Source organism: Oncorhynchus kisutch, unplaced genomic scaffold (genome assembly GCF_002021735.2).
Source record: "Oncorhynchus kisutch isolate 150728-3 unplaced genomic scaffold, Okis_V2 scaffold3051, whole genome shotgun sequence".
In the NCBI taxonomy this organism is placed as follows: Eukaryota; Metazoa; Chordata; class Actinopteri; order Salmoniformes; family Salmonidae; genus Oncorhynchus; species Oncorhynchus kisutch.
In genome coordinates, this window is record NW_022264996.1 from 599,991 (window position 1) to 611,396 (window position 11,406).

An 11,406-nucleotide genomic window follows, 5' to 3' on the forward strand; every position below is an offset into this window, starting at 1 on the left:
GAACCCTGACTCCTGTCCAGAAGAGAGCCTGCAGAATAATTCGGAACGGGTCTTTCACCAGCTACCCGGGAAGCCCTCGGAATCATGTCATTGGAGAGCAAACGGAAGCAGATCTGCCTGACATTTGCTAAATACTTCACTAAACTGATCAATGAACACACCATATTGCCCAGGGGCCTTAATAATGCCGTCTTTAAAGCTCCTAAAATGTATTTATTTTAGCTGCCAGCCCAAACATTGTCGTCGTATTATTGTTGTTTTGTATATATTGCATAGTTTAACATTGTATTACATGTTTTGCTAGTTTAGGATTTTACTATTTGATGATTGTAAATTGCTTTACACAATTCAGTCTGTCTATATGACTGCAATACATTTACTACTACAGGGCACAAAGCAGAACATTTGATAAGAGGACCGGAATCGTTTTAGCTCCCGTGTTCACATCGGACAACGAACAATGTAACGTACTTCCGGTGCTTGTTTGGCTGGCAATTTGAAATGTGTACAATGTAAAATCGTGTTGTTTTCGTAGATTTAATGGCAATCTTATTAAATGACACGTTCCAAATCACTACGGCAACATTCCTATAGTGACATACGAGTTTAACGTCACTTTCTAGTCTCTATACTATGTTTAAAAGGATGGCTGAATTTGGACCAGATTCCGGGGGTAGAGTGAAGGTAGGGGATGGATGTCAATAATATTTGATACCGGTAACTATAATATGATCGATAAAAAGTTTTTTGTTAATAAGAGACAATTTGACTAAGTGTGTTCCCTAATTATAATATATTTCCTTTTTAATAAGTCTATGGAAGCGTGTCAGTGAAGTGCTTGTCGTGAAGACACGGTTGGAAAGGCAGGCAACAAACCGCATCACTTCTTACTATCTTTGCTAGCCGGTTCACCATATTATCATCATTGATCTACATGATGTTGCAGAAAACACCATTTGTCTGTTATCCACAGGGTGTTACGATCGTCAAACCCATCGTATTCGGAAACGTTGCTCGGTATTTTGGAAAGAAGCGAGAGGAGGATGGACACACTCACCAATGGTCTGTGTACGTGAAACCATACAGAAACGAGGTAAACTCAACTGTCATCTTGGAAAATGGATGGTGTTGACTTCAATGTCTCATTGGATAATACAGTATTGACCTGACCAATTATATTCCAGGATATGTCTGCATATGTGAAGAAAATACAGTTCAAGCTACATGAAAGTTATGTGAATCCACTCAGAGGTAAAGTTTGTAATGTATCCACGTATTAACAGTGATGTAAGTTGTCATGAATGTAGGGCTCATGGTGTTCTCTTTCTGATCCGTCGTAGTCGTGACGAAGCCTCCGTACGAGATCACAGAGACGGGCTGGGGAGAGTTTGAGATCATCATCAAGATATTTTTCATCGACCCCAATGAGAGGCCGGTGAGCGGTGCTCGACTATGTCATTTAGGGACCTCGTTCCAATCAAACTTGATTATTATAGCACCTTTTTTAAACAGGATGCATTTCAGAGTGTTAACACAATAACATAATAGGAAGGTGAGAAAGATACAATACGTTTTCTAAATTAGGACACATTAAAATAGGAAAACAATAGTTTAATAACAGTGGACTTGAGACTACATTTTCATTGTACAATTACATTATTTTTATGATACAATTCCCCCAGTTACATGATTGTGTGTCTGTCTGTCTGTCTCTCTCTATCTGGCTTTCTCTATCTGGCTCTCTATCTATCTTTATCTTATCTAATCTAATCCTATCTACAGGTGACTCTCTACCACCTACTGAAGCTCTTCCAGTCTGACTCCAGTGCCATGCCCAAGAAGACTGTGGTCTCTGAATTCTATGATGAAATGGTGAGACATTTTATTTATTTATTTTTCAAACAGTGAACCAAAGAGGACATGAGAGGAAGTGAAACCAAGGTGAGGAAAGAAAGCAGAGAGGCCCCGTCTCAACTCTCTGTCCTTCCTGTTCCTCTCTCAGATCTTCCAGGACCCCACAGCCATGATGCAACAGCTCCTTAGCACCTCTAGACAACTGACCCTGGGGGCCTATAAGCACGAGACTGAGTGTGAGGAGCACACACACACCTGCACATTTAGTACCTGTAGATCCATATTGTAACTAGTAACTACTGTATCTAGCAATGTCTTTATTAACCCTCGTCAGGCAAATGTGTTTCAATGCAAATTACAGACATCATCAACTAGATTCTTTTATTTTTTTCTTGAGAGGCTGGTTGGGGGCCTGGAACAAATCATTTGTAGACTGCAAATTGACCTCAAAGAAGCCCAAACAGATATAATATTTGACTAAAACACCATTTCAAACCTGGCTTACATGTGTATATATAATCACATCATTATATTATACATGGGAATACTTGAACACATTTTCCCAAATGAAAATCACTTGGAGCTGATTTCCTGGTGTTGTCCAACAATGAAAAATAATGGCTCAGAAAACTTGGGGAGCCTATTAAAACCACCCGTGGGTCCCCAGTTGGGGAAGCCTGCAGTAGGGGCTTAAAACCACCCGTGGGTCCCCAGTGGGGGAACCCTGCAGTAGGGGCTTAAAACCACCAGCGGGTCCCCAGTGGGGGAACCCTGCAGTAGGGGCTTAAAACCACCAGCGGGTCCCCAGTGGGGGAACCCTGCAGTGGGGGCTTAAAACCACCCGTGGGTCCCCAGTGGGGGAACCCTGCAGTAGGGGCTTAGATTAAAAGTCCAGGGCTGCGTTTACACACTCAGCCCAGTTCTGATCTTTTGCCCAATTATTGGGTCTTTTGACAGATCAGATCCTTTGCCATTAAGATCAGAATTGGACTGCCTATGTAAAGGCAGCCAATAAAACCCAATGTCTTTGTCCTCATTGTTCAGTGACACCACAGCAGTGCTGAGTGGACAGTGTCACTGGTGACTGACCCTTCCTGTGTCTGTAGTTGCGGAGCTGGAGCTGCGGACGCGGGAGAAGCTGGAAGCAGCGAAGAAGAAGACCAGTCAGGAGATCACAGACCTGAAGGATAGACTGAAGGCCAGCAGAGAGACCATCAACTTCCTGAAGGGAGAGATACGCAAACTGGAGGAGGAGGACCAGATCAAAGACCACTGATACACACACACACACACTGGGTGAATCTCAATTGTATTTTCTTGATTCCTCATACCCTCTCTCCTTGCATCCTTCTCAAAACTCATTGGAACACAAGATATGAGGTTCCTTGTCTTGGATCTTCTCTTCCTATGCGTTTTGAGAAGGAGATGAGAGAGGACGCAATGAATCATGGATATACAATTGAGACACACCCTAAATTCCAAATCAACCTATAGGCCATCTTCCCGAGGCACCCCTGTAGATCTGATGGGTTTGGATAGGTGGATGCAATATGGTGCTTGTGACTCACCTTGTCTTCTGATTTCTGATAGGCTGGATGGAGTTTACGCCTTTTGTCTTCCACCTATCCAACCCCTTCAGAGCAAAGGGAGGTGCCAGGGAGGAGGGGCTAGGGATGGATTTGGAAATTGCCCTAGTCTGGAATCCACACAGAATATCACTCCATTTTACGATTGTTTAATTCCATAATATAATATCTGTCATTTCTCAGATGCTTTCATCCAAAGTGACTATTCGTCGTATGGGTGGGTCCCTGGAATGGACTCCACTATCCTGCCAGTACTGTCACCATGCTCATCCTGCCAGTACTGTCACCATGCTCATCCTACCAGTACTGTCACCATGCTCATCCTGCCAGTACTGTCACCATGCTCATCCTGCCAGTACTGTCACCATGCTCATCCTGCCAGTACTGTCACCATGCTCATCCTGCCAGTACTGTCACCATGCTCATCCTGCCAGTACTGTCACCATGCTCATCCTGCCAGTACTGTCACCATGCTCATCCTGCCAGTACTGTCACCATGCTCATCCTGCCAGTACTGTCACCATGCTCATCCTGCCAGTACTGTCACCATGCTCATCCTGCCAGTACTGTCACCATGCTCATCCTGCCAGTACTGGCACCATGCTCATCCTGCCAGTACTGTCACCATGCTCATCCTGCCAGTACTGTCACCATGCTCATCCTGCCACAGGACCTCACATCATTATGGATGATTGCACTGACAATAGAGACATGTAGAGGTATTCAGATTGAATTCCAGACTTAACACTGCCTAGCAGAATGGTTTTATATGATCATGTACATAATAAACAAGAAAAGTGAAGATAATCCATGTTCGTTTCACCCCACTCTCAATTCCACTCAGATTTACCACAGATGGCTCTCAGTGCAACATGTCACATTTGTGCAGACTGGTCTGAATGTGAATAGGTTTTGAGCTTCTGTTTTTAATTTGTCTTTGATTTCTCCTATGTTCAAAATGATTAGAACTGATGGATCAAACATGTCTTAGATGCTATTCAGGGTTATTATTTTGTCAAGGATTGATCTCTTTAAACCACATCTGGATAGTTGCCTGGGCAACTGTCTCGGTATCAATACATGTGTCAATTGTAAATGAGAACTTGTTCTCAACTTGCCTACCTGGTTAAATAAAGGTGAAATAAATAAAATCCCTCTTGATATTTTACCTTTATTTAACCAGGCAAGTCAGTTAAGAACAAATTCTTATTTTCAATGACAGCATAGGAACAGTGGGTTAAACTGTCTGTTCAGGGGCAGAACAGTACTTTGTCAGCTCAGGGGTTTGAACTTGCAACCTTCCGGTTACTAGTCCATCACTCTAACCACTAGGCTACCCTGCCTCTAACCACTAGGCTACCCTGCCTCTAACCACTAGGCTACCCTGCCTCTAACCACTAGGCTACCCTGCCTCTAACCACTAGGCTACCCTGCCTCTAACCACTAGGCTACCTGCCTCTAACCACTAGGCTACCCTGCCTCTAACCACTAGGCTACCTGCCTCTAACCACTAGGCTACCTGCCTCTAACCACTAGGCTACCCTGCCTCTAACCACTAGGCTACCCTGCCTCAAACCACTAGGCTACCCTGCCTCTAACCACTAGGCTACCCTGCCTCTGACCACTAGGCTACCCTGCCTCTGACCACTAGGCTACCCTGCCTCTAACCACTAGGCTACCCTGCCTCTAACCACTAGGCTACCCTGCCTCTAACCACTAGGCTACCCTGCCTCTAACCACTAGGCTACCCTGCCTCTAACCACTAGGCTACCTGCCTCTAACCACTAGGCTACCCTGCCTCTGACCACTAGGCTACCCTGCCTCTGACCACTAGGCTACCCTGCCTCTGACCACTAGGCTACCCTGCCTCTAACCACCAGGCTACCCTGCCTCTAACCACTAGGCTACCCTGCCTCTAACCACTAGGCTACCCTGCCTCTAACCACTAGGCTACCTGCCTCTAACCACTAGGCTACCTGCCTCTAACCACTAGGCTACCTGCCTCTAACCACTAGGCTACCTGCCTCTAACCACTAGGCTACCTGCCTCTAACCACTAGGCTACCCTGCCTCTAACCACTAGGCTACCTGCCTCTAACCACTAGGCTACCTGCCTCTAACCACTAGGCTACCCTGCCTCTAACCACTAGGCTACCCTGCCTCAAACCACTAGGCTACCCTGCCTCTAACCACTAGGCTACCCTGCCTCTGACCACTAGGCTACCCTGCCTCTGACCACTAGGCTACCCTGCCTCTGACCACTAGGCTACCCTGCCTCTAACCACTAGGCTACCCTGCCTCTAACCACTAGGCTACCCTGCCTCTAACCACTAGGCTACCCTGCCTCTAACCACTAGGCTACCCTGCCTCTAACCACTAGGCTACCTGCCTCTGACCACTAGGCTACCCTGCCTCTGACCACTAGGCTACCCTGCCTCTGACCACTAGGCTACCCTGCCTCTGACCACTAGGCTACCCTGCCTCTGACCACTAGGCTACCCTGCCTCTAACCACTAGGCTACCCTGCCTCTAACCACTAGGCTACCCTGCCTCTAACCACTAGGCTACCTGCCTCTAACCACTAGGCTACCTGCCTCTAACCACTAGGCTACCTGCCTCTAACCACTAGGCTACCCTGCCTCTAACCACTAGGCTACCCTGCCGCCCCATATGACTTCACTTCTTGATCACCATTAAGATAAAAGATCGAGAACGACAGCAGGCATTTTCATCTCTGTTGGAGAGCGCTAAAACTGTTGTTTACCTTGTAAGGAGACCGGAGCGCTGTAATGTTGAATGAATATACAGCCTCTGCATTACCCTTCCACCACCACTAGAGAGCGGCGATGAGCAAATATTTATTGGAAGAGGGAGGTGGCAACAATTGTTTGTATTGGAAGAGGGAGGTGGCAACAATTAGAAACAACGTGTGAGTGAAGGAGGTGGCAACAATTAGACACAACGTGTGAGTGAAGAAGGACAGGGGCTTTTTGCATCCCCAACAGGTGCATAGCAGCATTAATATCGTATTGTATTATTACATATTGAACAGCAGTCCTTTATTCTGCATTTCACTTCAATTGTTATTGTAGTTTTTTAATGAAAACGAATTGCAGAGTAAAATGTAAATCTAATACATGGTGAATGCTGCAGTGAGTTTAGTAGATGGCCGACTCTGTTCATTTCAGACTCTTCAAAACACAGAATACCACTAGTTAGTTAGAGGGTACAACTGAACAGATTGTGTGGCCCTCAACCCACACATCTCCAAAGAGATCTCCCACTCTCTTTACCTCTCACTCTCTTTCCCTCTCACTCTCTTTCCCTCACTCTCTTGCCCTCTCACTCTCTTTCCCTCTCTCTTTACCTCCCACTCTCTTTCCTTCACTCTCTTGCCCTCTCACTCTCTTTCCCTCTCTCTTTACCTCCCACTCTCTTTCCCTCACTCTCTTTCCCACTCACTTTCCCTCACTCTGTTTCCCTCTCTCTTTCCCTCACTCTCTTGCCCTCTCACTCTCTTTCCCTCTCTCTTTACCTCCCACTCTCTTTCCCTCTCACTCTCTTTCCCTCTCACTCTCTTTCCCTCTCTCTTTACCTCCCACTCTCTTTCCCTCACTCTCTTTCCCTCTCTCTTTACCTCCCACTCTCTTTCCCTCACTCTCTTCCCTCTCTCTTTACCTCTCACTCTCTTTCCCTCTCACTCTCTTTCCCTCTCTCTTTACCTCTCACTCTCTTTCCCTCTCTCTTTACCTCTCACTCTCTTTCTCTCTCACTCTTTCCCTCTCACTCTCTTTCTCACTCTTTCCCTCTCTGCCTTGTTGAACGCACCATAGCGTAACACTGAATTACATTACATCTCAGACATTGAAAAGGGAGAGCCATGTGATTACAGTGTTTGGTAATGACACGCAAGGTATAATAGTAACTGATCTGGGACAGCTTGAAGCATCCATGTGATGTCCCAAATGGTACCCTATTCCCTTTATAGTGCACTATTTCTGGGGCTCTTGGTCAAAAGTAGTGCACTACATAGGGAATGGGATGCCATTTGGGACGACGCAGGCCGTGTCAGACCACAGTCCTGTAATCTCCCCATCTTCTCCTCCATCATTGGTTCTATGGAGACCTAGTCATCGTATTGTTAGGCTGACTTGTTAACAATGCACATATTCAACTGACCACAGGCACAAAACCTATACAAGGACTCTCTCTCTCTCTCACATAGACAGGGAGATACATCTCTCTCTCTCTTTCACATAGACAGGGAGATACATCTCTCTCTCTCACATACACAGGGAGATACATCTCTCTCTCTCTTTCACATAGACAGGGAGATACATCTCTCTCTCTCTCTCACATACACAGGGAGATACATCTCTCTCTCTCTCTCACATACACAGGGAGATACATCTCTCTCTCTCTCTCACATACACAGGGAGATACATCTCTCTCTCTCTCTCACATAGACAGGGAGATACATCTCTCTCTCTCTCACATACACAGGGAGATACATCTCTCTCTCTCTCTCACATACACAGGGAGATACATCTCTCTCTCTCTCTCACATACACAGGGAGATACATCTCTCTCTCTCTCACATACACAGGGAGATACATCTCTCTCTCTCTCACATACACAGGGAGATACATCTCTCTCTCTCACACATACACAGGGAGATACATCTCTCTCTCTCTCACACAGGGAGATACATCTCTCTCTCTCTTTCACATAGACAGGGAGATACATCTCTCTCTCTCTCTCACATACACAGGGAGATACATCTCTCTCTCTCACATAGACAGGGAGATACATCTCTCTCTCTCTTTCACATAGACAGGGAGATACATCTCTCTCTCTCACATAGACAGGGAGATACATCTCTCTCTCTCTTTCACATAGACAGGGAGATACATCTCTCTCTCTCTCTCACATACACAGGGAGATACATCTCTCTCTCTCTCTCACATACACAGGGAGATACATCTCTCTCTCTCTCTCACATACACAGGGAGATACATCTCTCTCTCTCTCACACATACACAGGGAGATACATCTCTCTCTCTCTCACATACACAGGGAGATACATCTCTCTCTCTCTCTCACATACACAGGGAGATACATCTCTCTCTCTCTCACATACACAGGGAGATACATCTCTCTCTCTCTCACATACACAGGGAGATACATCTCTCTCTCTCTCTCTCTCACATACACAGGGAGATACATCTCTCTCTCTCTCACACATACACAGGGAGATACATCTCTCTCTCTCTCACATACACAGGGAGATACATCTCTCTCTCTCTCTCACATACACAGGGAGATACATCTCTCTCTCTCTCACATACACAGGGAGATACATCTCTCTCTCTCTCTCACATACACAGGGAGATACATCTCTCTCTCTCACATACACAGGGAGATACATCTCTCTCTCTCTCTCACATACACAGGGAGATACATCTCTCTCTCTCTCTCACATACACAGGGAGATACATCTCTCTCTCTCTCTCACATACACAGGGAGATACATCTCTCTCTCACACATACACAGGGAGATACATCTCTCTCTCTCTCTCACATACACAGGGAGATACATCTCTCTCTCTCTCTCTCTCTCTCTCTCTCTCACATACACAGGGAGATACATCTCTCTCTCTCACATACACAGGGAGATACATCTCTCTCTCTCTCTCACATACACAGGGAGATACATCTCTCTCTCTCTCTCACATACACAGGGAGATACATCTCTCTCTCTCTCTCACATAGACAGGGAGATACATCTCTCTCTCTCTTTCACATACACAGGGAGATAAATCGCTCCATGCATGCAGAGACTGCCCTGGCCTCTGATCCTACAAAGATCAGACATTAAATAAATAGACGCTGAGCTCTGGAAGGAATGCTTGTTTATATTTCAGCGTTTGCTTTAGAAATATCCTCAAGCTTTACACTGGCATGCGCTCACTAAGGCCCACTTGTAATGTAGCCTACTGTCTGGGTCCTTTGTCAATTTGGTGCCGTTCTGGAAATCCCAGGATCTGACTGACTATTCCCTGTCTACTAGAAGTTAGTTACTGCTTATAAGCAGGAAGAGAATAGTAAAGGCTTTCAAAGAAGATAGAATACGTTTTTGCTTTTGAAATAAACTTTGAAAAGAATTTGAATGCGACCCGACCCGGATGCAGTCTAGGGATACTGGCGTGTTCGGGACGAGATCGAGGCACTGCACTGCCTGAGCTCCGGGAGGGGAGCTGCCTGCTGGAGAGAGTTGCTGGGCGAGTGAGCGATTTACTACAACAAGACAGGGCGACAGCGAGAACAACTTCAGCACGCCTAACTAGTTACTAGGTATTTTCAAAACGAACAGAAAACAAGGTCGGAAGGCAGCGCGGAGTTATTTATAACATTGCTGCTGATAAAGGGCCAAATTGGTCACGTTCGTAAAGTAATATTTTTGCGGGGCGACAGATCGGAGGAGGGACGGGAGTGTGAAGCACTTTGATGTGGGCTGCTGATGGTTGTAGCAGTGAGAAGAAGGGATTTAACAACTTTCCTAAACACAAAAACAAGGGATTCGTGGCAATATTTCCCGAAATACATCTCTGGTTTACCACGAAGCTTTTCCTCTGTAAGTATCTCCTCAACTTCCATGTTATTTTGTATTTCTCGCCAACTTGCCATCTGATTCCTGTTTGTTCAACTGTCATTTGATTCCCGTTTGATTAACAAGTAGAAGTGACTAGCTGGCTAATTATATTAGTTTGCGAGGTAGAGTAACTAACTATTATATAATATAACTGTAGCTTACTAGCGAATGTATTATGTTCTTCTATGGGAAGATAAGAACTGGTGGGCGTTATAATCGCCTATTTTTATGGCCCCACAATTGTATTTAATTTTCTCCAGCTATTTACTGTACGCAGCTAAAAACCACAAGAATCAGAGCAACAACACTACCACTGGTTTCAATACAGACATTGGAGACTGAATAGCTAAAAATCATATTGCTATAAATAAATAATCTACTAGAAAGTAGTCAACTTTTTTTTCTAGTGTTAGACTGATCGCATTATATTTTCTGTTTTCATACCAAATGACATCGAGCTTGTTTTATTGTTCCGCATAGTTACAGAGTTGAACAACATGCACATAACACATCACACCACTGATAAGTAAAGCTAAGTGTCAGTCAAATGAAATGGACGTTTCTAAACAGGTTTGTTTGTTTGTAGTGACAGTTTGTTAGCTGTGGTTCTTAACGGTAATGTTTTCCATGATGTCGTCAATGAGTTTACTCGGTGTGAGTGTCTTCGTTCTGTCGAGAGAGCAACAACATCAGACGGATTGGAAATGTGTTCATGCACTTTACTCAAATGATCCTTAATAAAAAGGAACGGGATTTGTAACGAACTAAGACATGACATCCTGGACCAGGCTATTCACTGTGTTTGTCAAGGTAAAGGACGTAATGACTGGTTCACTGTGGCTCTCACTTAATAACATGTACGCCCTAGTCACTCCATTACCTGTCAATCAAACCTGCAGTTTACAACGCAGTCAGAGTGGCGTTACCTCAGTCGACTGATGTGGTCGGAAGGGCCGTATAGAAGCTGTTCTTGTCTGTCTGCCAGCACATCAGGACAGTGATAACAGGTCTGGTTTTAGCAATGTGTCAAACTGATCTATAGACAAAGAAAAGACCAAGGGGTTGAATGGACTATTTCTCCTGTATGTGCTACTAAACTACACGTTCATCTGCGATTGGTTGGTGAGGGTTGGTGGTTGACTTTTCCAGTTCGGGCAACATGTCAAAAGTGAAGCCTTGAGGTCATCAGTGCATTTTTTTACCATTCATTTGTTAAATGACTTGGTCGGTGTTTTCCTCTCAGTCATCTGAACTGTAGATCTGTGAGACTATGCTGGTTAGTATTGATGGTTATTCAAATCATTCAACTCCCCCT

At 45.0% G+C, this 11,406-nt stretch overlaps 1 protein-coding gene across 1 annotated transcript; it reads left to right on the forward strand.

Annotated features, from left to right (window-relative positions):
- Positions 1 to 291: 291 nt before the first annotated feature.
- Positions 292 to 4,251, forward strand: LOC109884575 (YEATS domain-containing protein 4). Its single transcript, XM_020476534.2, has 7 exons — positions 292 to 684; positions 974 to 1,093; positions 1,185 to 1,251; positions 1,341 to 1,435; positions 1,783 to 1,872; positions 2,003 to 2,090; positions 2,961 to 4,251. The coding sequence occupies exons 1-7, from the start codon at positions 634 to 636 to the stop codon at positions 3,128 to 3,130; spliced, it is 681 nt and encodes a 226-aa protein (XP_020332123.1). The 5' UTR covers positions 292 to 633; the 3' UTR covers positions 3,131 to 4,251.
- Positions 4,252 to 11,406: the final 7,155 nt, after the last annotated feature.

What these genes read in the sequence shown, in the direction of transcription:
- LOC109884575 (XM_020476534.2), top strand. Translation starts at nt 634, where the DNA reads ATGTTTAAAAGGATGGCTGAATTTGGACCAGATTCCGGGGGTAGAGTG. An exon ending in TTATGTGAATCCACTCAGAG is followed by an intron (nt 1,252 to 1,340) that starts GTAAAGTTTGTA and finishes GATCCGTCGTAG; the next exon opens with TCGTGACGAAGCCTCCGTAC. An exon ending in CTATAAGCACGAGACTGAGT is followed by an intron (nt 2,091 to 2,960) that starts GTGAGGAGCACA and finishes CTGTGTCTGTAG; the next exon opens with TTGCGGAGCTGGAGCTGCGG.